This window comes from Ilyonectria robusta (assembly GCF_021365365.1).
Source record: "Ilyonectria robusta strain PMI_751 chromosome Unknown BGZ61scaffold_1, whole genome shotgun sequence".
Classification (NCBI taxonomy): domain Eukaryota; kingdom Fungi; phylum Ascomycota; class Sordariomycetes; order Hypocreales; family Nectriaceae; genus Ilyonectria; species Ilyonectria robusta.
In genome coordinates, this window is record NW_025764435.1 from 1,182,950 (window position 1) to 1,208,419 (window position 25,470).

The following is a 25,470-nucleotide window of genomic DNA, read 5'->3' on the forward strand; positions in this document are numbered from 1 at the left end:
AGTTCGTCCTTTGTCGTTGTTATTCTTTGGGTATCTTACATCCTAACCAATCCTAGACGTTGGGTCTTCATGTACTGTAGCGGTATCTCTAGTCCGAATCCTCATCATTCTGTACCTTCTTGGACTTTTTGAATTTCTCCCCTCCCGTGGCCAGGAACGCCTCCACTGTGCGGCCATCGAAGCTCCTCCCATGCATGAGCTTGATGCAAGCAAGAGCGGATTGGGCATCTTGGAACTTGACCGATACCATCCCATCGGGTTCTTGGTCAAAGAGTACCACGTTCGTTACTGTTCCCAGCTTGGCACACTCATCCCGGATATCCTCCTTGATCTCCAGCAATGCAGCCGGGTCCTCTTCGAGCTCTGCCAGAGTGAACATGTGTCGTAGAATCACCACCTTGTCCCTCTTTGGTGCCTCTGCCTGCGCCTGATATGGCAGATCATCATCCCAGTCGGCAAGCTTCGCGTCTAGTTTTTGGGTCTTCCTGATGATCTTTTGGCGATCTTGATTGCTCTTCTGCGGTCTCCGCTCTGAAACATCCTTGGCACCTGCTGCAGCCCCCTCCTGGTCATACTTGACCTTCTTGTAACTTGAATCCGCTGCCTGCACTCGTATTCTCCCCTCTCGGGTGCCACTCGCCGTGATTCGGAAGTCCGTGTCGTCAAGGAGCATAATAGCCATCTCGACACTCTGGGGCTTGAAGAAGACGATTAATGCATCGCCCTTGAAGGTGCCCTCTTCATCGTTGTACAACTTGATGCGTGGCGCTCCGCTGTCGATCTCTTCGGCGACGACACCACATTTTCGGGAGAAGAGCTCGTGCACTTCATCGACGGTTGCGTCGGCGGGGAGCCCGGTGACGTACACGGCTGTGTTCTGTCTCGGCTGTGGAGGCGCCTTTTGTTTTTTGTTCGGTCGAGGAGGCTTTGGCGCGTCCGGCATCTAGAAGGAAAGTGGTCAGCGCTTCTGCATTCTTGCTCGGCATGCGAAGTCCGAGGGATCGCATTGGGATGGGATGGTTCTTGGCTTTAGAAGGGTAGGCTCACCTCAAAATCAGGCCCCGAACCATTCTTCCGTTTCCTCGACTCTCCATCTTCAGCCCCATATGCTGCGCCGTCGTAAAGCTGTTCATGCAGATCGGGCGCATCGTGTTCCTCCGCAGCAGGCCCCCATCGCTTCAAATCGGCATCAAACTCATACTCGGTGCCGTCATCGTGGACGGCGATGAACTTGTTGTCGAGCTTCGAAAACGATATGCGATCGTCACTGTCAAATTCGCGAACGTCCGTGGGGAATATTGAGTCCATCGTGTTACCGCGCTGCGGGTTGGGGCTGAGAGAGGTCGGAGGAAGAGGATGGAGGGAGGATGTTACAGAGCTCAACCAAGGTACCTCAGGTACTAAAATCCGGACGTGGATACGTCAGAGTCCTTCAAGCGTGGGGCGGCTTCTTTCCCGACAGGCGGTCCCACTCCCAAACACACGCTTAAGCATCAACGTGGACCAGCAATTCATGATATATGCGGACAAGTGGTAGTAATTTGGCCAATGATTAATTAGACTAGTTATATCCACTGTGAGAAAGTACCATTGCTCGATTTCATGTTCATTGAGGTTGATGGCAAGGATGTTGTTAGGGTTGTCATGCACTCGTATATTTGGTTGTTCCCGCAACGCCAAGCGTACCTAGGTCTACTTGTACATGGATATCAAATTGTATCATGACGTATAAGAAGGAATGAAGACTATGCACTGGATTCCGAAAAGTTCCGCGTGATCACATTTCATTTCTTCTCCTCCTGGGCCGTCTTCTTGACTCCCTCGACAAACGCCTCGACGGCATGACCTCCTCCGAGGGGCATACCACCTCCTGGGATATAACCACCGTTCTGCACCTTAACGCCGAGCGCCTCTGCGATGCTAGGCAAGCCGCCGTCTCGAATGGCCATGGTCAACGTGCCAAGTGCCTGATTGAACTGAGGGCTTCGGAGCACCTTCTTGAGCAGGCTCCGCTTGTCCTCGAGGGTCAGGGACGCCTTGGCAGCCTCCACAGCTGCAGCGGACGGCTCGGCTTTTCCATCAATGGCGTCTGGTGCGCCGGTCGCGAGCACAATGACGGCCGGAGGCAGGAAGCTGATCAAGGCGTCGGCAAACTCCACCGGTGCGGCATCAATCATAGGGACCGTGATGGATGTTGGCAGAAGATGGTTGAGATAAGGGTACGGCTTCTCGGCGCCGTGCTGTCGTTGTCCCCCGGATAGTCCAGACTGATCTCTGAGAGAGTCGAGGAAGTTTCTCACTGCGGCTGCGGCATCAGGGGCAGATGAAGAGACACTGAAAGGAGGTCAGCGTTGTCACGATTGAATACTGACACCAAAGACCCGACGTAAAGACACTAGTTCCCAATTCTTCTCGTTGAGGCAAGGAAATCTAGTTTTACACTGTAACCAGCCGTTCCAGGCCCTGTGCCACACACACAACCAGGCCCAATTTGCGCCGTCCGTCACCAACCGTGCAAAGGGAATCACCTACGCTCTCGCACCATCAGCTCCTCCCTCTCTCGAGCCCTCGCCCTCCTCTCTGATGTCTCCGCCAGTGGCGCCAGGTCCAGCTCCACCGCTTCCACTCCCACGGTGGGTGTGCTGGTCACGGTGACCCTCAACGTCCTCCATCGTCTCGTCATCGTCGTCGTCGGGTCGGTCGTCCGTGTTGCGAACAGCCGCAAGCTCGCTAGTGACATCCACTTCCTCGCCCTGGAGCAAAAGGTGAACAATTTCGCCAATCTTACGATCCCGGGGGCTGAAATGGCTGGGATCACCGTTTCGGCCTTGGGGCTTGGACTGGAGCCAAAACAGGTACCGCTGGGAGGATGACGAGAACCTGAGGGCGAATATGCGGCCGTTGGTCTTTGAAGTCGGCTGAGGGGTCGTCTTGTATTCGTAGGGAACAAAGCTGCCGTCGGTCGGGACCATAATTAGGTCCAACTCGGGCTCGTCCAACGAGTCGCTGCGCTTGCGCCAGCAGAAGTGCACCAAGTCTGTCCGAGGTCAGTATTGTGAGACTGGGCGGGGGATAGCTTGGAAACCAACCATCCTCGGAGTACAAGTAGATGTAGCCAGGCTCGGGCTGTGGCTTCACCTTGAACGGCTTGGAGGAGGTCTGCGAAAGAGGCAGGTTAGCGTGTGGACTGGTGATAGGAAGCTTGGGAACGGAGCCGTACATCAACCTCGCATTGGCCGGCTTTGAAGGTAATAATCGGCGAGATCGGCATGGTGGGAGGTGTAATGAGAGCGGCTTGGAGGATTGGGAAAGAAAGGATTAAATGGGGTTGAAAGGTGAAGCTCGAAGAGGGCGCCTCTGGTTGGTAAGGCACCTAGGTATGTCAGGTACGTAGCACTTCGCCCGCTATTCGGCAAGGCTGCAGGAGCTCTTACGTCGAGCATCACCTAAGGTGGTGGGCCCTGTGGTGGTTGAGCCACACCACCGGCCCGATGTTTCTCCATTCTCCACACACCGCCGCCACGTTCCCCTCAGCAACTCATGCCATTGCCAGATGCCCCAGTCTTGGAAATTTGGTTTGGGTGAAAAATCTCATAAACCCCACCTTGGGACATCGACCAGACAACCCCATTTTCCTCCTCCCATCTCTCCCAGCTCTACAAATACCCGTCTTTCTTCCCTCTTCTTCCTCACGCAAACTCATCGTCATTCAAAATGGGCTTCTCCGACCTCCTTTCCGATGCTGGACTCACCAGTATGTGGTTGCTTCTTTTGCGTTTTGCGCCCATCCGTCAGCGCCTCAGTCACTGACAGCTGGACTCTGCTCAGTCCTTAACAGCTGGTTGACCACCCGCTCCTACATTGTCGGGTATGTACAGATCTCTCATCTGGTCTCCAGATGCCCTCTTCCCCCCTTGAAGCTCTTTCACAACATGATGAGAACAATTGGTCCGTGTTTCGGAGGCGATTAAGACCCGCCTACTGACGAAACAACAAGCACTTGTGCACCTCTGAGTTGTTTTTGATTGCCCAAAACTTCGTTCAAGCTCTCGCTCGACATGATGTGCTAATAGCCGTCTACAGACACACTGCCTCGCAGGCCGATGTTGCTGTCTTCAAGGCCATCCAGTCTGCCCCTGACGCCAGCAAGTACGTCCACGCTGCCCGCTGGTACAAGCACATCGCCAGCTACGAGCCTGACTTCGCCACCCTCCCCGGCGATGCCTCCGCTGCCTACTCCACCTACGGTCCTGAGGCTGTGACCCCCGCCGCTGCCCCCGCCGCTGCCGCCGAGGAGGACGATGACGTCGACCTGTTCGGTAGCGATGATGAGGAGGAGGACGCCGAGGCTGTCCGAGTCCGCGAGGAGCGCCTGGCTGAGTACAAGGCGAAGAAGGAGGCCAAGGGTCCCAAGCCCGCCGCCAAGTCTATCGTCACTCTCGACGTCAAGCCCTGGGGTAAGAACCATTTTCCCCGATTGTACCCTAGTATCAATGTCGCTGACCAACCTTAGATGACGAGACCGACATGGCTGCTCTTGAGGCCGGTGTCCGTGCTATCACCATGGACGGCCTTGTCTGGGGTGCCTCTCAGCTTATCCCCGTCGGCTACGGTGTCCGCAAGCTCCAGATCAACATGGTCGTCGAGGATGAGAAGGTCAGTGTCACTGACCTCTCCGAGGAGATTGAGGCTCTCGAGGACTACGTCCAGTCCACCGACGTTGCTGCCATGCAGAAGCTGTAAAGTGTTGTGCGCAACGGGATGGATCATGTGATGAGGCACGACGACTGGGATTTGATGACTCCAACAGGAATGATGTCTTGGGAATGAACCTCATGAAAGGGAGGACCAGCTACGAAAGCTACCCCTCGCACCTGCCATAGACTATGAAGAAATGAAGAAAAATACATGGGGCAAAACACCCAGTGTCCGTGTCAACGGCGTTTCACAACACCCTCTTGTCCTCTTTCCCTCAGTGATTGAACGACTTGCACGTACATGTAGTGAGTAGAGCGCTCCGAAATCGATGCTGCCTGATCATATTCTTGGTGCTCCACGAACCTGAAGGAGGGGTAAAATTTGCCCAAGCCATCGGTCGTATTCTTATAAACCGTATTTTGGCGGGGTAGCCAGGGTCTCATGCACACGCGACGGAACCTGCCACTCGCCGCGGCTGCATTGACGCGACACCGAATCTTTGTCTCTGAAGAGTTTCCCAATTAAAATCTGGTCGACATTCATCCTACGGCCGGAGTTCACCCCAACGTCTCAGTTACGCGCTTGGATTTCAAAAGCCGATAGGCCTCTAGATGTGCACATTATCATCCTAAGAGCACACCGTTTGGACTGACGGCGCCATGTACGGGGACTTGGGCAACAAGCTGGTACCGAGTCTTCTGCCATGTCTTCTCCCGAGGCAACCGACTGACAGACGTGTGAATACAGGTCCACCATGCCAAGCGAACGCAGAACCTGACCCATCTTCCTCCATACCAAGCTGAGATTGTCCGCGCCGTGACGCGAGAGGTCAGGGATCTAAAGAAGGATGTAGACGAACTCCTCGAGCCCTTTGACGATGGTTTCCAACCGACCGAGGAACAAGCTATTGCCTGCACCGTGCTGGTAAACCACCTGGCGATGCGTCGGAACAAGCGGTGTTTGCTTGCATATCATCGAACGCGGACGGATAAGCTCGAAGAGCTCGTGTGGAATGGATCAGATGTGGTTGATCTGTCGGGCCAGCAAGTGCGGGATGCCGCAGGCACATCCAATGGCGGAGCTGTTGGGGCCGGCGATGCAACAACAAGCAGCCTGAGCCCTCAGGAGGAGGAGTACGTCCGCCAATACGGAGACCTGCTTGCGGCGTACAAAGGCCAATGGACGGACATTGATTTGACGGGGAGCCTGGAGCCACCGCGGGATCTGTTTATCGACGTGCGTGTGCTAAAGGATGCCGGAGAGATACAGACAGAATATGGGTAAGTGCAACACTACTACATTGATGAGGATGGCGAGAACCACAGCTGACGAGGGCTATAGCGCCATCACTCTGACCAAGAACAGCCAGTTTTATGTGCGGCAGGGAGACGTCGAGCGACTGATTGCGCAGGGATATCTTCATAAGCTGGGCTGAGGCTCTTTTCTTCGGTCCCCAGTCTTATTCCTTCCCCTCTTCCTCTTCCTCTGCCTCTTCTCTCCCTTCCTGTTGGAAGCCATCGTGGATCCATCCTAGGGGCCGAGGGAGGTCGGATCAAAATGCCGTCTGGATATGTCCCGCCCACTCAACCGTGCGGTCAGGTGACAGTCGCATTGCTTCGCGTACCGTTGAGACAGGGCCAAATGCACTAGCAACCCCAGCCAACGCCCGCTGTACCTGGCCGGCCAATCCCAGACCAGCAATGGGCTTGACTGGTTGGTGTTAGTGACACAATAATGCGCGAGATGGAGCATTAGTGGAGTTGCAAACTCGACCGTTTGTCGCCATCCGGAGGGGCGGTTTCGGGGGCCGGCTTGGAGGCGAGACCACATGCAAAATAGTATGAGAAGGGAAACTTGGCCGCACTGGAGCAAGGTTTCTGCTCCGACATGGGGATGCGACTAATACTACAAAGTACGTACATAGCACTGTGCATGTGTACTATGCCAGCTCCGCAGATAGCACAATTGATGGCGCCCTAGGCTCTGTCCGCGCCCGCTGGTGCCATGACCCACCGGCTCTCAGTCATTGAGTTTCGTCACTCCATTCCCCGTGAGCCCTCGCCATCGGTTGTCCGGGGCCTGGAATGTTTTACTTTCCTACCGACTCCCTTCCATGATTCTTTGAGTTTTTTTATTATTATTATTATTGCTGTCCGAGCCCCCCCGCCCATGTCGTTGTCCGAGCCCTGGTTGTATTAATACCCCGACCAACCGCAAACCGCAAACCGCACCCTGCCATATCGTGGAGGGTGGCCAGGTACGAGCTCGAGCCGATCCAATGTCATCCCCACTCGGCTTCACTCCGTGGAGGAGGAGGGCGTTGAGCTCGATTTCGCAGTGCGATCCCCCGCTGCCTGGTGGCGATGTCTCCAGCTCCAGCCCTTCCCACGGATCCCACCAGACCTCGATCCCTCCGGCGCGCCCGACGTCCATCAGCTCCGTACCGGGCCATAGAGAGCCGATCCGGTCCTTCATCCACGGCTCGGTGCGAGACGACCTGCTAGGTGCGTTTTTGCATGTTTTGCATGCGCTCTTGCGCCGTTATGTTGTCATCATTCATCATCATCATCATCATCACCATAACCGATCCCCATCTACGGCGTCACGTCGTCTTGAAACCCTACTCCGCGTCAATCCCTCAATGGAGAGAGAAAATATTTCTTCGCCTCGGCTAACTCCCAGAAGCAGTCCCAGTCGACAGTGTGCAGAATGCGCGAAACATCCGAGAAGACACTGCAGAGCTTGCGACCTACCTGCTCTCCGACGGCCAGGTGCAGCTAAGCCCTGCGTTCCTGCAGCGAGCGCGATCCTCTTTCCACGAAGCTGCCGACTCCGAATGCGGAGACGACGCGTTCACGGCCGACCATGCACGCAACTCGGAGACAATCCTGGAGGTTTCGGAGCCGCCATCGCCAGAGACCGAGCGCAATTGCGATGCGCCCGCTGGGCCGTCCGTGCTCGCAAACCTTCTCAAGGGATCCCCTGCTCAGTTGATGGCGCAACAAGAGCCCACCAGCCCCGGATATGACGAAGACGCCCAAGACGACCAAGACGACCAAGGCGAGACCGAGCCGTGTCGCGCCAGCCACCATGCCGATGCAGCCTCGGAGCGAACCCCGCTCCTGTCGAGGGTGACTTCGGATGGGAGGCAGTCCTATACTGAGGACCTGGAGGGCCAGAAATCTCACTCGAAACACCCGTGGATAAGTGGCTTGGTGGGAGTCAGCCACAAGATGGAGGAGCGGATGACCCACGGCGTTGCAGTTGCTGTTAACCCTCGCCGCTGGGATCGCAAGGCAATCTGGCAGAATACTGTGCTATTGCCGGCTTCTTGCCTCCCTGCCGTGGCTGTTGGACTTCTGCTCAATATTCTCGATGCCCTCTCCTACGGTTCGTTGAGCGGTTCTAACATGTATCTGACATTCACTGACGCCGCGTAGGCATGATTCTTTTCCCCCTCGGGAGGCCCATCTTTTCCCATCTTGGCTCCGCAGGCATCTCTATTTTCTATGTCAGCACTATTGTATCACAAATCACCTTCTCATCCGGGAGCATTTTCAAGGGCTCTGTGGGGTCTGAGTTGGTACGTCTCCAACACTGCAATTACGATGTCCTCAACTAACATGCATAGATCGAAGTGGTTCCTTTCTTCCACAACATGGCAGCCAGGATCACCGATGTGGTTGGGGAAGACAACCCCGATGCCGTCATCGCTACCACTATTGTGTCATATGCTATCAGCTCCATGATTACCGGTCTTGTCTTCTACCTCATGGGCCGGTTCAAGTTTGGGTACATGGTGGGATTTATTCCCCGGCACATCTTGATTGGCTGCATAGGCGGTGTCGGATGGTTCCTGGTTGCCACTGGTTTTGAGGTCTCAGCCCGTCTCGACGGTAGTCTTGAATATGACCTTGAAACGCTGAGGAAACTCACAGAGGCCGCGACAGTACCGCTCTGGGTTACCCCCTTGGTACTGGCCATTATCCTCTTCTACGGGCAGTCAAAGGTTACCTCCAAGTTCTTCTTGCCCCTCTATATATTGGCGATTCCTGTAGTTTTTTACTTTTTCGTAACGACGCTCGATGCCTTGGATGTGGATGTCCTACGGGACCATGGATGGATCTTCCAGGGCCCTCCCTCTGGAGAACCGTGGTGGTATTTCTACACCCTCTACAGTAAGTTTCTTGAGCTCTCGTGTTTATCTTTCAAACCCATGCTGACAAACGCATCAGAGTTCAAACTTGTACGTTGGGATGCTGTCATTGAGTGCATTCCTGCCATGTTCGCTTTGACATTCTTTGGCATCCTGCATGTCCCGATCAATGTCCCCGCCTTGGCTCTGAACTGCGGTGAGGACCATGCCGATCTCGACAAGGAGCTAAGGCTGCATGGCTATTCCAATTTCCTGTCTGGTTGCTTTGGTAGTATCCAGAACTACCTGGTCTATGCGAATACCGTCTTCTTTATGCGATCCGGCGGTAACTACCGGCTTGCGGGATATATGCTGGCAGCTGCTACTTTTGGCATCATGCTTATTGGCCCATCTCTTATTGGCTTCATTCCAGTCATGATGGTTGGAACTTTGATCTTCGATCTCGGCTTTGAGTTGATGTTGGAGGCCCTGTGGCTCCCCCGCAAGAAGCTCAAGCTAGCCGAGTACCTTACCGTTGTTGTTATTGTGCTCGTAATGGGCATTCATGACTTCGTGGTAGGTATTGGGGTTGGCATTCTGCTGGCCTTTGTATCGCTCATTCTACAAACCTCACGGGTATCGGCTATCCGTGCAAACTATTCTGGCGATATCGTCACATCCACTGTGAGGCGAAATCCCTCACAGCACCATTATTTGCACGAGGTTGGTCGGCAGATTTACATTGTGAAGCTCACCGGATATCTCTTCTTTGGTACCGTTGTGAGCGTCGAGGAGAAAATTCGAGGCCTTTTGGAGGAGAGTACATTTGCCAAGCAACCGATCAAGTTTTTGATTTTGGACTTGTGGCACGTTACTGGGCTCGACTACTCGGCCGGGGAGGCCTTCAACACCATAAGCCGACTGCTCGACCACAAGGCAGTAGACCTCGTGCTGAGTGGTGTGGATACTGAGAGCCAACTTGGGCGAAATCTGAGAGCTGTGGGACTGGGAAGCGATGGTATTGAGGTCATGATGCTGCCGGATCTCAATTCTGCATTGGAGAGTTGCGAGAATGAGCTCCTCAAGACTCTCTATGCAAGGCAGGAAGAGCTTTCGCTGAAGCGGATTTCTGCCCAAAACCTGGACGTACCTGCAAGGGCCTCCGCATTCTCGTCTTTCGATGCGCCATTCAACTCACCTCGCCGAAATCACCTTGTTGAGGCCGCACGAGATGCCCTCAGCAGTGTCGACGTCCAACGCCCGTCTAAGTGGATGAGCTTTAAGGAGCCGCTCCGGCTCATGCTGCAAATTTTCCAGGGCCTCAGCGAAAAGAATGAGGACTTCTGGTTCCCGGCCGCCCACTACTTCACTCGCCGGGAATACCCCGCTGGTACCATCCTCTTCCGGCGCGGTGAGGAGGCGAAAGGATTTTATCTTCTGGAGCGAGGTATCATCCGTGCCGAGTACGACTTGCCCCAGGGATGGCTCTGTGAGAGCATCGTGGCCGGGACAACATGCGGCGAGCTGCCTTTCTTCTCTGAAACGGATCGGACCGCAACCGCGGTTGTGGAGCGAGATTGTGTAGCCTGGCTGATGGACCGTGAGCAGTGGGCCAATATTCAAAAAGAAGAGCCCGAGGTTGGAAGAGAACTGTTGCGGGTATCCCTGAAGCTCACTAGCGAGCGGATGAGCGCCATTACATCGTACATCTTGACGACGGCGGGTTAGAAACTCGGCCAAATCGCAGAATGTCAAAGTAGGGAAGGGAGAGCAAATCCTAACAATAAACACATTACAAAGATCAGGAACCAAGTCTCGTCAGCAGGGATAATGGTGACATACTACTTTATTCCAAGTGATAGTTCTTGATTTAGTTGTTCATGTTTCCCAATTAGTAGTGGGTGTAGGACGAGACTAGTAGGCGGGTTGATATGATTGAGCATCGGCCTATTGGCTATGTATCTACTCCCCCTCTGTTTGAATCGAATATTACACGTCACTAAGGCTATGCGCTTTCCAAAAGCTTGAATGATAACAGCCACGGAGACTATTCGAGTAGCGACATGTGTGTGGAATCTCATACTTCGCTAGGTCTTGGCGAGACAGACTATCTGACTAGATCCTGATGTTACTTTGAGAGCTAAAGCTCTCGCAATTTTTTTTTACCTAGGTTTAAGAGAGTGGCTTCAGCGAAGGAAGGCATGACGCCACATAGGTACGTAGGATACGGCATCCTCTCTTCAAGGCTGCCTCGCGGCTGCCTGGGTCTAGGCAGGCACTGACTGGGTTGGTTAGGTAATAGCTGAGATGTAACTTGTGCACACCAAAAGAAATTGTTCTTGTTGACAACAGCAGGAACCAGGTTGTCTCCGTTGACATCGGAGTGTGTCCTTGTTCTCTAGCTCTGCGGCGATGCTCACTCAGTGTCCGACACGGATAAAGTCCATTTGAGTCAGATTTCCCCACTATTTTGTCTGACAACCTTGAAGGGCGTGAACTACACACCACATGAGACAGGCCCAGTGAAGTCACATCCTGGGGCGATCAGGCAAATCCAGGTTCCCAAAGAAAAAATGCCGAAAAGCATACGTTCCATATTAGGAAAACCAAATCGCGTTACCAAAGCCTCTCGCCCGTCTCCCGCCAGACAGCCAAGGCCAAGCGGATCACCCGTCAAGGGCCGCAAGCCGAAGGATGAAGAAGCAGAGCTCTTCCAGGACAAGCTCGACGACCTGGGCCTGACCAAAATACTGGAAGATGAGTTGACGCTGCGCGATGTCATCCAGGCAATGCGGTATGTCCGGTCGCGCATGTTCAGCCCCGTTCCGGCAACAGGCCTCAACTCCACGCGAACCGCCGAGGTGCTCAACTACCGAGTCGCCGCCGCGCCCATCGTTACCGTCGGACATCTCAACGCCATCTTGAACTCACCGTCCAAGGTGTCTCGGGAGATGGCTGAACTAACGGGCAAGGGTATCGTGAGGAGAGTGAGGGTGGAAAGACGTGGTGGGATGGGAGAGGCTTTGATCGAGACGGCCGACCTGTCTGGGATGCTTGACAAGGCTCAACTGGGAGAGGAGACGAAGATGAAGTTTACGGCATTCTTGAAGGAGAATCCTACAGCTCAGACACTCCCCAAGGGCGTATTGGAGAGCAGCCATGCGGATGAGCTCGTCCGGGCAGGATTCCTTACCGGCTCTACGCCGTCCAATCCGGGAAACACCCTCGACGTCCGCCCCGAGGATCGCACGACAATGATGTCCATTCAGCACGTCTCCCGTTTTGCATCCGGTAGCGTCTCTGCCGTAGGAGGCCGCAATGCCATCCACCTCGCCGGTGGCGGCGGGGGAGCCCCAACACTTACGTACGCGGCATCGCTGGACGCATCACCGGCGGCGTTCCGGCTCGCGGTCCCGGGCCACGGACGGTACCTGAAGCTGGCGAACGCCGCGGTGGACTGGGTGCGGGCCGCGCTGGGGCGGACCAAGTGGGGTGAAGGCCCGGAGAGCTGGTTACAGGAGCGGTTCGAGGGCGGTGGGCTGTACGGGCCGCGATGGAAGGAGTTCTGGGGAGTAGAGTGGGAGTGGGTACTGGGTGAGGCGGTTGGGCTCGGGGTTGTCGAGGTGTTTGAGACGGGGAGTGTGGGGAGGGGAGTGAGGGCCTTGGGACCTTAGGATAAAGGCGTTCGTGCTTGATGGATATGACTATGATGCAGGATGGGTAAATGTTACAGAGATATACGAGGTTGGAGTTACAAAAGAGGAGGGAATGTCTAAACGAAACCCCGGATAGCATAGAAGGGAGTTGTTATGCAAGGTTCACATCTTCCGTCAAGCAGAGTAGATAGCTTGTAGAAGAAAACGAAGCCTTGAGCTCTCTAAAGATATAGACTGGACGGAGAGCAGTCGTGAATGCTAGGCCCTATACGAAGGCTGGTGTAGGAAGTTTGGCAACTTCAATGTTATCTAGGTAGCCCCCAACACAGTACGATCTGCGACAGATCGATTGCCTAAGGTAAGTAACAGCGGCGTTATACGAACTTGAACGAAAGTTTATTCAAGATCATACTTTAGGCTAATAGGAACCAAAACGTCACTTCTTAGAGAATGGGAACTAAGTTTAAGTGCACTCCTAAGTACTAAATAATAATGATCTTAGGGCTCTCGACTGACAGATGCCTACTCATGCAATGTGTTACACTGCACAGTTCGTATGTATATATGCTTTTGAATGTTGTCAAACTTCCTGCGCCAGCCTTCGTACCCGTCATGGCATTGGATCTTTGAGACATACGTTGTGCCTCCGTAAGTGGATGCTTGAGATACTCACTTTGTAACCGACATCACGAGACACCCAAAAGCTGCGAGCGACAAATCTAGCAGAGAAAAGAAACAAGCGGCCGGTCCAGCCTGGTGGGTTGGCCTCCCCAGCAAGAACCCACGTCCGCCTTGTTTCGAGTTTCCCAGGATGCAGCGCCTGTACGAATTTCACAATCCCATCCTCATCTTCCATCCTTCGCAGCTCAAGGGTGCAAACAAAGCTTGCCGAGTCTGGTGATGATCACCGAGTCGGAGGGTCGTTGGTGGAGTGAGCGAGCGAACCCATTTCTTTCGTCCGCCCAGGTTCATAGTGCAACTCCACACCGTGGGACCCGAGATAATTATCCCGAAGCTGCTACCGGGCCCGGCTGGAAAAGGGTCCTTGTCGGAGAAAAGATTCTCATATGAAGGTTTGCCAAAGGACCAGGCACGGAAGGAGCATTACAAACGTCTTAAACGAGCCTCAACGAGCCTTTATAGACCGTTGACTGGCTACCTGCTTATCAGCGCTTGAGATTGAGGCTTCGGTAATGGTGTTTTGCGCTTTCGCAACTGGCGTGTTGTTTATTCAACATTCAGTTTCGAAACTAGAGCGAGCGTCTCCACCTGAGTGGCTATGGGGGACCGCAATTATTCTGTTACACTGTTTCAAATCTTTCCGCTGGGCAGCCATATGGAAATGCGAAAGTTACATTAGAGCCGTCACTGGCGCGTCTGGCGGTACGTATGGGCGAACGCATTCTTGACAAGGGCCGTCGAGGGGGAAAAGCAAGATGAGAGCGGGTGCTTACAAGGACTATCCTTGACTGTGTGCAAGACTCAAGCTACCAGCTTTGGCAGTCCAAACCAAGTCGAGGCCAAAGTTGGACACGCTCAATTGTCGACATCCGGCCGTTGGCCCCGTGGCGCATCGACAAAGCAAACCTGGTCCTGCTAACTGGGACATCGACTGGGGTGAGATTGTGATGGGGATGGTACTAATGCACGGGGGCTTATGAGGAGATACTGTGATGAAGCCACGTGCTTTCGGATGCGAGCATTGGAGGGATAGGAGTGGATAGGATGTGATATGGAGCATGCACGGCCGACGTGACAGAAGGATTCGTGATGGCAGGCGAATATGGTAGGCGAGGGGATTAGAACTGCCCACGGTATGCCCGACGATATCACAAGTTGAGAAATGACGGACAATGCAGCGCGCAAAGACTCGTACGTGGGGTGCCATTGGCCCATGTGTGTTCATCCGTGGATACGAAGTTTCGAGCGCCCATCGAACCCGAGTAGGCGGGAGTGCAACTGACGAACCATGTCGCTCAGGGGCGAAGACCAGGAACATCGGCTCATCTCATGGGCCTCGTCAACGGCTCTCCACAAGTAGCCAGGGGACCCTGCTGCGAACCATGTGAGCCCTGTAAACGGTTTGGGCCGAACCCCGAGGTTGCTTTGTGGGAAGTTAGGGTGCCGATCGGTTGGTCCTTCGAGCCTGTTGGGCATCTGGCATCATGTTCAATCATTAGCAGTATCGGGTGATGATTCGATCCTTTCATCGTGGAGCGAACCCGGATGCGGTAAGGGCGCAGACAAGGCTCCCCTTCACGGTGTGGCTCACGGTCGCTTTCACGAGGGTAAACGTTCGGAAGAGGAGAGATATGATAACTCGGCATACGACTGTGATGCAGCTCTTTAATTAGCTGGCATAAACAAGCCGAGTTATGAGCGACAAGGGGGTTGGAAATTGCAGCCACATTTGCTCGGACCCGACCAGGTCGCCATGTGAGAGGGTAGGCGACAAGATGAGACGCTGGCCAGGTGACCAGCCAGCGCCATCGCGATGCGGGTGAAGCTGCCGGCCACTGGGACAACAAGCTCTGCTGTGGATAGTGCAAAACGGAATGAGACCCTCATTTAGCACCATGTATGTCAGCATTGAAGGTGATTGCTAGAGGCCGCACCAAGCATGGCCATTCGCGGGGCAATGTTTGGTGTCTGGTCGATGCTAGTTGAGGGGTGGTCAGCAGATAAATGCCGAGAGGCCCCTGGTGATGCTGATAGTGACAGGCAGGGCTATGACAAGAATGCAGCCATCATGAGGATGCATGAGTGCATGCGGCACTGAGATTGCGTCGATTATTGCCTCCTTGGGATGGCGATCGCCCATTGAGTGGGCTAGCCTGTTGCACTTGCGTCTGTGCCTGCGTACAACATCCGCCGCCGCCGTGCATACGCATACCGGACCACCAACCCGGGCCATGCTTTTGACGACACTCCTTTTCTTGTCAGTTTTTTACTCTGAACTCTCGTTGGACGACCTAGTTCTCTCAGTCTCCGCAGGCCCGAACGGTGCTTGGGCCACGATGCATGCCTGAAAGTTCGCTCGGGGGAGAACCTTAGCATGGCCGCAGGACGCGCACTTCCACGCACACGTAGAAGCACAGTCGAGAGATGTTGTCATTCGAGTTGCGCTGGATGCAATAAGGAACAATGCCGCGGTGGGCTTCCTCATCCTCCACGTATCCGCATATATTCGATCGGAGAGAATTACGACTCGCGTGATGACGCAGCCAGCAGCATATCACATATCGGGATCAGTGCCGCACCCGACGGAGGCGCCCCCAACTGTCCTCAACTGCCCCCGTGGCGCGTGATGGTCCATGGGCAACGAGGAGGCTTGCGAAGCTCGACCAGGCAGGGAATAACTCGAAATACCGAGTTTGATGCTACGTCCTTGCTTGGTAGTGAGTGCCACACCTGGAGCTAAACTAGCCGCATGAGGTCGGACAGTAGCCAGGGGTAACAAGTTCGCCCATGCATACGTAGCAAAGGCTACCGAAAGATGGCTTGGTCAGTTCATCAATTTTTTTTTTTACTCCAGCAGATTCGGAGGGAGAAAAATTAGGCCTGCGGGGCGACTGACGATGGTATGCACTTTTGTACACATCGAGCGGGTTGAAGGGCTGCAAAGGCTGAAGACAACGAAAGGGCGAGAAGAGGGAGACAGGATCAACAGGGGCGAAACACGTTTTGTACATCGCATTCACGAACACAATCTAGGTTCCTTGGCAATGCGACAGTGAGAGACAAGGAGACGGGTGGACAAGGAAGGCCCGACGGACGGGAGCGAGGATGAAGCCGACGCGATGCAGGTAGCCGGTGAACAGTGGAGGACCGTGACGTAGACAGCCAGTTCCGTTCGGGTAGCGACATGTCTGATGATGAAGAATTCGAGTCCATGTATTGCAATTGGATGGAAGCTGTAGCGCGAGAATGGACTGGTGTGAAAAGCGATTCATGGATGAGGCTTCGAGAGGAAGATGGAGGGGGAGTCCCGTGGAGTAACGGAGGGTCCGTTTGTTGGCTCGGCAGGATCTACATGCACGTACTTGCTACTCCGACCGTATCAGTGCATAGGGAAGGTACTACGCAGTAGGGAGCAATTATACGAAGGAAGTAGCGTCCTACGTAGTGCAATTCTTTCCAACTGTGAAGCCCAGGCCTGATCAATCCGACTGGCCATTGCATCTCTGTTAGCCGGCTTCAGTCCGCCTGCCGACCAACTCAGCCAGCCATGTGCACCTCACCTGCCCTGCACAATACTGGAACATAGGTAGACATTAGTTAACATTAACATTAGTGCTACATCGTGAGTACCCGAGGCACCGAGCTGGCTTGTTCAGCACAGGTCTAGGGCGCCTCCAACTGCCCGCTCCCAAGGCATTGGCCACTAACTTGGCCAGCTTCGCCCAGCCTCTGCACCAGCACGCCCCGGTTGGCGCCCCCCGCTGCCAGTCCCTCCCTCGAGCCCTGCCCTCCTACATCGCCCCAACCCTAGCGCATCGGCTAGGCACCGGAAGACCCCCAGTGGCTTTCAGTGGGATGTTGCAATGGGGCCCTTCGTGGACTCGTAGAGCGGCGAATTCTCCCACCAAGGCTCGGCCCTCCCTGTTGGTCGCCCGCCGCCACCCTGGACCCCGGAGCCTGGGGTGGCGCCCTCCGGTTGGCCAACCCAGTGCGACTGCCCGGGGCCTGCATATCGCAATTACAGTGCCCGGGTTCACCTACCGTCTCTGTCCCTCTCTGCAATCTCTGTAATCTCAGCGCTGCTCTGCAGGTGCTCGCCTTGAGTCTGCGGTACTTTGCTTTCGGCGGGTGCTGCTATGCCATCCTGGGTACCATGCAGGCGACGCTAGTCCTGTACGCACTGTAAGGCAAGCCGGGGCGGGAGTACCTGGGTTCACGCCTGGCCTCACCTCACTGAGAAGGTAACCCAACTGAGCCCCGTCGTCCGTCACGAAATAACCTTCTTCCCCATCTGGGACCCTGAACGAGTTTCTGTATCGTCGCGTAAATCTCCCCTAATTCGCGTCTCTGGCCGGTATTCGCACATTCTACCCTTTTCCCTTTTGCCTCTCCTTTGCGGTCCAGTCATTCATTCTCGTTCGCGTTCCAATTCTCAATTCATCCGCTACCCGCCTTAACCCGCGACGTCACGCCACTCCACTCATTCTCTCGCTGTCGAGTGGACCCGCGTGTTCTCAGACAGTCAAGCCCCAGCCTTTCCAGCACGTCGCTGGCGTCCAGCGTCTAGGCGTCCTGGCGTGTCCCGGTGCTCTCCTCGCCTCGCCTCCCCCCCACCTCAACACCAAGCACCGAGCGGCACTTACTCTCCCATAGCCCGTCGACTACGCCGGCCGTCTCCCAATCGCCTTCACACCCTAGCATTAGCATCGTCTCCGGCAGCGACGTCGGCTCCCGCCCAGACCAGGCCACCGCTAAGAGATCAACATCCCACGCCTGCCGCCGTGTCGCCTGGCCCTGATCTTGATCCGTGTTGCTTGCCTGACCCGAGACAGCGCCCACTTGCAGGACATCTCCCCCCGATTTCCTGCTCCCTCCAACCTACCCTGGCCAACATCGTCACCGTGCCCTGTAGTAAGGAAATCCGAGCAGGCCGTCTGCTGCGCTACTGGCCCCTAGCCAAGAACCTTGCCTCGAGACTTGGAGACGCTGGGACTTGGAGGACTTGGGTCCGTGGTCTTTGCTTTTTGTGAGAGGGGTTTCACTTTCCTCCTTGTCTTTTGTTGTACTGCTCCACGGCGAGATCCCCCTTCAACATCCCCCCCTTTCAATTTGATCCCTCCTTGGGCACTGGGAATACTTTCTCTAAGCGACTGCTGGTACGTCGACTGCGATTCTACCTCGACTTTCTTCAGCTTCTGTCCTCTGCATAACTGCATGTGGACTTCGGCACCTTGCACCGTCACGACCCTCGGCTGCCGACTCCTCAGCGCCACTAACGGGTACATGCTCTAGGTCAACCGATTCCCACGAGGAACAGTCCTCCCAGCCGTGTCGCACACCAACGTTTCAACATTACCGCCTCCCTTGATCGACCGGACGCCTTCACTCCGCCCCCAGCCGGCATACACGCTATCGATTTGGATCTGAGTCGCACACGCTTTGGCGACGGAGGGTTGTACTGCGACATTCATCGACCGAACATTCATCTCGTTCTCGGGGTTCATGGACAACCGATCCCTTTGAAGGGAACACAGATCTTGCACCAGGTCTCCAACACCCGACCTGCGAGCATTCATTCCCTTATTCTCCGACTTAATCCATCGTCATCACCATGACGACTACCTTGCCGCGCCCATCGCGGCCATCTCTTGGACCTCCCAACATGGCCCTACCCGCTTTGCCAGTCAGCAAGACTCGCAAGAGCACTGGAGGTATCCCAAACGCGCCCTCAATCAAGTCAGCGCCTGGTACCCCTCGGTCGGGCCTGAGAACACCTTCCACAATGAGCCTTGTTCCCCCTTCACCAGCTCCGAAGGCAGCGCTTCCGCAGCCAAAGCTTGGAGTTCCTACAAATGGCGCTGGAAAGACCATCCGAAAAAGTGTGAGCATCAACTCGTTCCCTCAACCACCGCGGGGTGACACCCGTCCAAGTGGCGTGCCGCCCAGCCCAAGGGGCAGCGAGAAGAGCCGACCTGCCAGGAAATCAATGGCCTCCAACAAGGACTCAATATACAGCACTTTCGGGTCAAGTACCCCCAGCTTCCTCAACGGAAGCGCCGACGGCAAGTCCATTACCAGCGTGCGCATGTCAGATGGCTTGATCAGTGTCTCTTCACCACCTCAGAGCCGTAGCTCCTCAGCACAAGACTCGTATTCCACGTCAGCGACAACCTATGATGATCCAGCCGAGGGGTCCGCCCAGAAATCCGATTCGTCTGCCGACAAGTCTGCGTTGAAAGCAGACGGGAAGGGCAACGTGTTGGTCAGTGTCCGTGTCAGACCTGACGCAGGCAACAACAGCGGACACCCAGAGGGCGAATGGATGGTGGATGGACGGAAGTCACTCATCTCATACCGAGGCAAAGATGGTGGTGACCATTTCTATGGTATGCGGAATGGCGAACAAGATAAAGTTGAAAATGCTAATTGGTTCCGAACAGACAATGTCTTTACGACCCACGATAATAACTCCCGGGTGTACGATCATATTGCGAAAAGATTGGTCCGACGAGTTATGGAAGGTTATCACGGGACGGTATTCGCCTACGGTATGACCGGTACAGGAAAGACCTTTTCAATGCAAGGAACAGCCTCGTCACCAGGAGTGATTCCCCTCGCCATCACAGACATCTTCTCCTATATCCGAGAGACGCCTTCCCGGGAGTTCCTGCTACGAGTCAGTTACCTCGAAATTTACAACGAAAAAATCCACGATCTTTTGAGTATGCCTACGGGCAGCGGTGTCGGGGGCAACGCGCAACAGGATGAAATCAAACTGCGCGAGGACAGCAAGAGAGGTGTCTATGCCACGCCACTGAAGGAGGAGATTGTACAAAGCCCCACCCAACTTTTGCGAGTTATTGCCCGTGGAGACCAAGCTCGACGAACCGCTAGCACCCAGTTTAACGCCCGCAGTTCACGAAGTCATGCCGTTGTCCAGATTGTCGTCGAGAGCCGAGAGCGAATACCAGGCGGCAACGCTCCCGGTGGGAACAAGCGATCTGGTCTCCCCCCTGGCGGTGTCCGGGTGTCGACGCTGAGCCTTATCGATCTGGCGGGTTCCGAAAAGGCTGCCGAATCGAAAGAACGCAGACAGGAAGGAGCACATATCAACAAGAGTTTGCTCACCTTAGGAACCGTCATTGCGAAGCTTTCGGAGTGGAAAGAAAAGGAGGCCAAGGGTGGCGATAAGGAAGGAAAGCATCTTCCTTACCGTGACAGCAAACTCACACGCCTGCTCCAAGGCGCATTATCCGGAAACTCTCTCGTCAGTATTCTCTGCACCATTCAGACTGGTGCAGGAGGTAGTGCAGCATCAGCCAATAACCACACCCTCGAGACAATCAACACCCTCAAGTTCGCTTCGAGAGCGAAGAATAATATTGTCAGCCACGCAAAGAGAGCGGAGGAGGCACTTGGGGCCGGTGGTGACGGTGGTGCGCGAGTACTGTTGGAACGATACCGGATGGAGATTCTCGAGCTGAGGCAACAGTTGGATACTCAGGCTAAGAAAAAGAAGAAAGACACGGTCGAAGAGAACAAGATCCAGAATGAGGAGGAAGAGAGAGCCCGGGAAGTGGAAGCCGCAGAGCGTCACGAGGAACAGATTCTCGAAATGCAATTGGCGCGCACAGCACTCAAGGAACGAATCGATCACCTGAACCGCCTCATTCTCAGCTCCAAGTCGATTGGCGTCAACACAAACGGGTCCATGAGTTCCCTTGGGCAGTACGCGCGGTTCTCGCAGATTTCGTTGCCAGCGTCCATCCGATCATCAGTGGCAACCTCGACAGGCGGCAAGTCGATACTGGAGCGAACGTCGTCAATGACCTCGGCATCTTCAACTATTGGGCGACGGTCTAGCGGTGGAAACCAAAGGGCCACCGATGATTCGGGCGAAGCAGACGAGGATAGCGTCGGCGAATTCGGAGACGGGACAGCCTCTCTAACGGCGCAGAACCGTGCTCTGCAATCGGATCTTGCTGATAAGAATCGATACATCGCTACGTTGGAGAAGCGGTTGCTACAAGCCCGTCGGGCCAGCTCCTCACGCGCCTCCGTAGGGTTTGCAGCACCCAACAAGGCCATTATGGTTGGAGAGGATCACAGTGTATCTGCAGCACTCCGAGACAAGGACAACGAAATCGCCGATTTGCGAGCGAGACTGGATGACAAGGACCGGATGTTGGCTGCTCTGCGTACTGCTGCCCGGTCGCGGGATACGGCCGAAGCTTCGGCTGAGCCCCGGTCGCCGTTGTCGCAGGAGAGTCATTCCTCATTGCCAGGTAGCCCTCTGGTACCAGAAGCCGACAAGAAGCGGGCCCGAGGAGTCGACGAGATGAACAAGATGCTAGATGAGATGCTCCAAGATAGAGTGGAGACTGGACATGCGGTTCGGGGCATGCGGGGAAGTGTGCGAGTAGCCAATGGACAGAAAATGGATTCTTTAGCAGAGCCCATTCAAACCATGGAACCGCTACGCCAGAGCCCGACACCAGGACCTGCGGATGAACCGAGGACTGTCCCATTAGATGGATAGAGCGGAAGGGGGTTTGAGAGGAGGGAGGTTTGATTTTCTATGTTATTCTTGTGAAGAAGCCAGTACCTGGAATTTGAGCAAAGCAAGCGGCGTTGGGGCACGGGATACCCTTTCAAGGGAAGGAGGTTATTTGCGTTATACCCGATCACTTTCGTTTGTCGCGGGAAAAGGGAACACGGGAGAGGCGAGGCGAGGGAACATTGTTTGATTCATGATGTGGGCACCCGTGTCGTTGTTTCTGGGAGGCGAGAACGGGACAGCAACTGGCTCGACGAGACGAGAACGGGACGGGAAACGCCGCATATGTGTGTGAGTAATCTATCGTGACAAGAATGACGCGACGAGACGTCTACATTGGGACCAATTTCTTTTCTCGTGTGTTTTGCAGTCAAAATATCTCTATATATGTATTATAGTCGGGAAGCAGAGGACGCTCTGGACGGCGCTTTGTTGTTGAATGGGTTAGTTATGGAAACGAGAGGGCACAGAGCCTAGAGAATGACAAAGGACAAATCCATCTACTACACATTTGATTGTGACATTAGGATGAACTAGTTCGTGATATTTTGATATAGCTTTGAAGTCCTGGCGATCTGGATACGCGGATAGAATTAGCTCAGCAGGGACGCGATCTAGGTTCGAAGTAACAGTCGGGCTGACAACTCGGAGCTACATAGGTAGGACAAGCAGCTGTAGCTCAGACGAAGATAGAGACAAAACGCTTGGACTGACCACTGGTCAACGGTCAGCGGTCGGCTGACAGCAAGACAGTCTCGATCTCGCGGTTGAGAGATATTTTACAAGGACGTGGATTCGAGGAACTGACAGACGCCGACTGCAGGCCAGTGGGGTGCAGCCCGCAGGTTGCATGTCACAGACCGCATCGCTAACAGTGGCCGACGAACGTCATTGGTGGATATTGAAGGTCTCCTACGTATTGGGCTTGCGACAACGGCGGAGAGGACGCGTTGTCATCATTGTCGGTCGCCGTGTGTGGTGATGAGTCTGCAGCATGGCGAGACGTGAGCAGTGTGAGGTGAAGTGGCGGTGGGCAGCAGGTTGTGGATGGACAAAGACGGAAAGCATGAATGTGGGAGAGATGGCGAGACAGTGGGCGAAACTTGGGCCGAGGTGAGTCGCTGATCAAGGCAAAACAGGGGGCACAGTACGGAGTACGGATCAAGAGGATTCGCGGAGAAGATATTTTGTTTTGTTCTTCATTTCGTTTTGTTTCTTTCATTTCCATATCCGGGTCAGTCTGTATCTTAAAAAAAGGCATGTTTGGTCTAGACAGCTGCCAAGATGTTCCGATGCGAGGGTTGGGATCACAACTATTCCCAAGTAGATACACAGATACACACACCACGTAGTGTTAGTGGCAAACGCCGCGACTGAGAGATTGGGGATCCACACGGAGCAGACGGGACGAAATGGTGCTGCGGGATGCTGCAGGCCGTTGCTAGTGCATCTTGGTCTGTGGTCTGGCTGACAAGGACCCAATGACAAACGGGCCACAAGTCTGCGTCTGCTTCACACGAAGCACTCTCAAGGCGGCGCCGAGATTGCCATGGTCTGTTGAGCAGCTTGAGCTTCGAGCCAGGCCCGCAGTGATTGGCCCGCAACGCCTAGCAACCCTGGCTTAGACGTTGGACTCGCTGGTTGGGCTTTCAAGGTGAAACGGGCTAGCACAGAGGGGCGCAGCGGCCGCCTTTTTCGACGGGGCCTTATGGGGCTTTGGGCGCTGTAACCCCTGCCAAGCCACCGCGTTCCTGCAGATATTATGTCAGGGACTTGGGGACTTTGCGAGCCGGAGACGGGGGTGAGACTCTGGCCGCGGGTATTCTCGCAAGCCTTTCTCTATCAGAGAGTGACTCTGTGGTGAGGTACCCTTTTGCTGTTGTTTTCAGCCAGAGCAGGACGAGGCTGATCTGACGCAGGATGATGATGAAGGATGAGGAAGGACTGAAGAATGGCCACTAACTCGGCCCATGGTACGTGTGATATGTGCAATGCAGCACCTCAACCTTGCTACAGGAGTGGCTCCTTTGCCGGCATATGCGTTGCTTTTCCCATTGCCACCTTGTCTTGTCTTGATTATGTGTGTGTACGCGATCTGCCTATCGTTCTTCCAGCATAAACATGGTCATTTCGAAGTGTTCCATCTTTGTGAGGGGCGTCTTGTCTTGGTTGGCTGTCGAGCAACCGCCTCTGCAACCTCTAACTTCTTGCCTCGAGTCTGTGTATCGTGTGCCGGTGTCCTGTGTGTCATCATCGCACCGGTTCCCTGGTTTACGTTGACTCCTCTTATTACTGTGTGCTCCGTCCATACTACGTAGTATATAGCAGTCTTTGCTGTCAAAGTTTGCTGGTCCTTGTGCTTCGATCATCGGTGCTTGCTCATTCGCTCGTTCTCACGCACCCCTGAGATCATCAATCAATCTGCGACTAGGGACGACCGTTTGAGCCTCCCCGATGCCGCCGGCCTTGCGAGCTCGCAGCTCCATCTGACAGATATGGTCTGAGGGGCCGGGGGCCTTTTGAGCACAAGGTTTCCTAGATAGAGCTGTAGGATCAAGGCCACTCAAAAGTGAGAGATCAAAGCGTATGCCGTCCTATCATTTGCGTCTCAACACCACCCATCGTACACACTGTAACTTGGTGACGGTACCGAAGCGTCATTCAGCGCATGGCTCGTAGTACCTGAGAAGCGGTCTGGAGCTTTGAGTCTCGGTAAGGACGGGTCGCTTGCCACCTGTGTTCGTACCTACCTGCCTTGAGAAGGCACGACGGCCGTAGCCCCGGAGCACCCTTCCCATCCTAGTGCCAACGCCTTTTTAGCGATCAAACCCTGGACTGCATACTGCGTACACAAGGAAGGCACGCTGCACAACAACCCCAAGACCACCCCACGACAGGCACAGGCGCAACACGAAACCCTGCCATGGGCCTTGCCATGGAACGCCAACCCAGAGTCTCGGGGGTCTTCCCTGGCACGGCGGGACCCGTCTCCTCTGTTTAGGCGTCTTTGGTGCCCGCCAGAGTCCAGCGCCCAGGCCAACGCCAAAAAGCCATCATCCTGAATCCCGACGCTTCCTTCCTGCGCTGCGCTTCCTTCCTCCTCCTCACCCACCCCAATCTCACTCTCTCCATTTCTTCGCACGGGGGCTTGACGTCTTCCTCTGCACCCCGTTTTTTGTTTGTTTGCTTCTTCCGTCCGCTCTCTTCCGCATATCTTCATCTGCCTCTCCTTTGGCCTTCCGATCCGTTGATTCGATCCGCCGGCCCCTTGATCGTCCTTCTCTTCTCTCACGCCCCTCCCTTCCTTTTTTGCTTGGGTGTTTGTGGTTTCGACGCGCTCAATCATTTCCGGTCTCGCCTCATTGCTAGCTGACTCGAGCTTAAGCTGACCTGAGGAGCTTTGGCCGAGCTAGACAAGTCCCGTTGATGAATATTATCGTCGACGCCGTACTCTCTCCCACTTTGTCCTCGCCTTCCTCCTTTGCTCGTGTTTAAGCGCGGAGAGAGACGTTGGTTTCGTGCCTCCTCAGATGTAGCTTCATCTACCACGACTAACTCGTCTCTTTTTACTTCCCTGGTTGCACCAGCGGCTTGACGCCTTCTTGGATACACACTCCCTCTTCTTGTCACTCCTTCGTCCCTGGAACTTGTTTCGACGTCGAACGCCTTGACTTGCTTCACTTTAAACCACGATATATCATACTGTTGATCCTGACTCGAACCACCTCGTTCGACCTGTTCAA

At 54.7% G+C, this 25,470-nt stretch overlaps 8 protein-coding genes across 8 annotated transcripts; 5 read left to right on the top strand and 3 right to left on the bottom strand.

Annotated features, from left to right (window-relative positions):
- Positions 1 to 88: 88 nt before the first annotated feature.
- BGZ61DRAFT_525258 (uncharacterized protein) lies at positions 89 to 1,308 on the bottom strand (the record flags this gene model as incomplete). The annotated part of the gene is made up of 2 exons (XM_046252728.1): positions 89 to 943; positions 1,048 to 1,308. The coding sequence occupies 2 exons, from the start codon at positions 1,306 to 1,308 to the stop codon at positions 89 to 91; spliced, it is 1,116 nt and encodes a 371-aa protein (XP_046111847.1).
- A 325-nt stretch (positions 1,309 to 1,633) lies between these two features.
- BGZ61DRAFT_437570 (proteasome complex subunit Rpn13 ubiquitin receptor-domain-containing protein) lies at positions 1,634 to 3,429 on the bottom strand. Its single transcript, XM_046244140.1, has 4 exons — positions 3,221 to 3,429; positions 3,090 to 3,159; positions 2,533 to 3,037; positions 1,634 to 2,334 (listed from the first exon to the last, which is right to left on the bottom strand). The coding sequence occupies exons 1-4, from the start codon at positions 3,269 to 3,271 to the stop codon at positions 1,785 to 1,787; spliced, it is 1,176 nt and encodes a 391-aa protein (XP_046111848.1). The 5' UTR covers positions 3,272 to 3,429; the 3' UTR covers positions 1,634 to 1,784.
- A 170-nt stretch (positions 3,430 to 3,599) lies between these two features.
- On the top strand, positions 3,600 to 4,953 carry BGZ61DRAFT_437573 (uncharacterized protein). Its single transcript, XM_046244141.1, has 4 exons — positions 3,600 to 3,754; positions 3,829 to 3,868; positions 4,084 to 4,457; positions 4,514 to 4,953. Exons 1-4 carry the CDS (start codon positions 3,715 to 3,717, stop codon positions 4,741 to 4,743), a joined length of 684 nt encoding a protein of 227 aa, XP_046111849.1. The 5' UTR covers positions 3,600 to 3,714; the 3' UTR covers positions 4,744 to 4,953.
- A 404-nt stretch (positions 4,954 to 5,357) lies between these two features.
- Positions 5,358 to 6,133, top strand: BGZ61DRAFT_525261 (uncharacterized protein; the record flags this gene model as incomplete). Its single annotated transcript, XM_046252729.1, has 3 exons — positions 5,358 to 5,384; positions 5,446 to 5,978; positions 6,040 to 6,133. 3 exons carry the CDS (start codon positions 5,358 to 5,360, stop codon positions 6,131 to 6,133), a joined length of 654 nt encoding a protein of 217 aa, XP_046111850.1.
- Positions 6,134 to 6,728: 595 nt separating this feature from the next.
- On the top strand, positions 6,729 to 10,618 carry BGZ61DRAFT_8575 (sulfate transporter family-domain-containing protein). The gene is made up of 5 exons (XM_046257152.1): positions 6,729 to 7,202; positions 7,384 to 8,088; positions 8,139 to 8,281; positions 8,330 to 8,876; positions 8,934 to 10,618. Exons 1-5 carry the CDS (start codon positions 6,977 to 6,979, stop codon positions 10,559 to 10,561), a joined length of 3,249 nt encoding a protein of 1,082 aa, XP_046111851.1. The 5' UTR covers positions 6,729 to 6,976; the 3' UTR covers positions 10,562 to 10,618.
- Positions 10,619 to 11,128: 510 nt separating this feature from the next.
- On the top strand, positions 11,129 to 12,814 carry BGZ61DRAFT_437577 (serine-threonine protein kinase 19-domain-containing protein). Its single transcript, XM_046244142.1, has one exon. The coding sequence runs from the start codon at positions 11,407 to 11,409 to the stop codon at positions 12,505 to 12,507; it is 1,101 nt and encodes a 366-aa protein (XP_046111852.1). The 5' UTR covers positions 11,129 to 11,406; the 3' UTR covers positions 12,508 to 12,814.
- Positions 12,815 to 18,781: 5,967 nt separating this feature from the next.
- On the top strand, positions 18,782 to 21,709 carry BGZ61DRAFT_525264 (kinesin motor domain-containing protein; the record flags this gene model as incomplete). Its single annotated transcript, XM_046252730.1, has 2 exons — positions 18,782 to 19,556; positions 19,611 to 21,709. The coding sequence occupies 2 exons, from the start codon at positions 18,782 to 18,784 to the stop codon at positions 21,707 to 21,709; spliced, it is 2,874 nt and encodes a 957-aa protein (XP_046111853.1).
- Positions 21,710 to 23,826: 2,117 nt separating this feature from the next.
- Positions 23,827 to 25,073, bottom strand: BGZ61DRAFT_470556 (uncharacterized protein; the record flags this gene model as incomplete). Its single annotated transcript, XM_046248093.1, has 3 exons — positions 23,827 to 24,037; positions 24,125 to 24,262; positions 24,478 to 25,073. The coding sequence occupies 3 exons, from the start codon at positions 25,071 to 25,073 to the stop codon at positions 23,827 to 23,829; spliced, it is 945 nt and encodes a 314-aa protein (XP_046111854.1).
- Between the last annotated feature and the right edge of the window lie 397 nt (positions 25,074 to 25,470).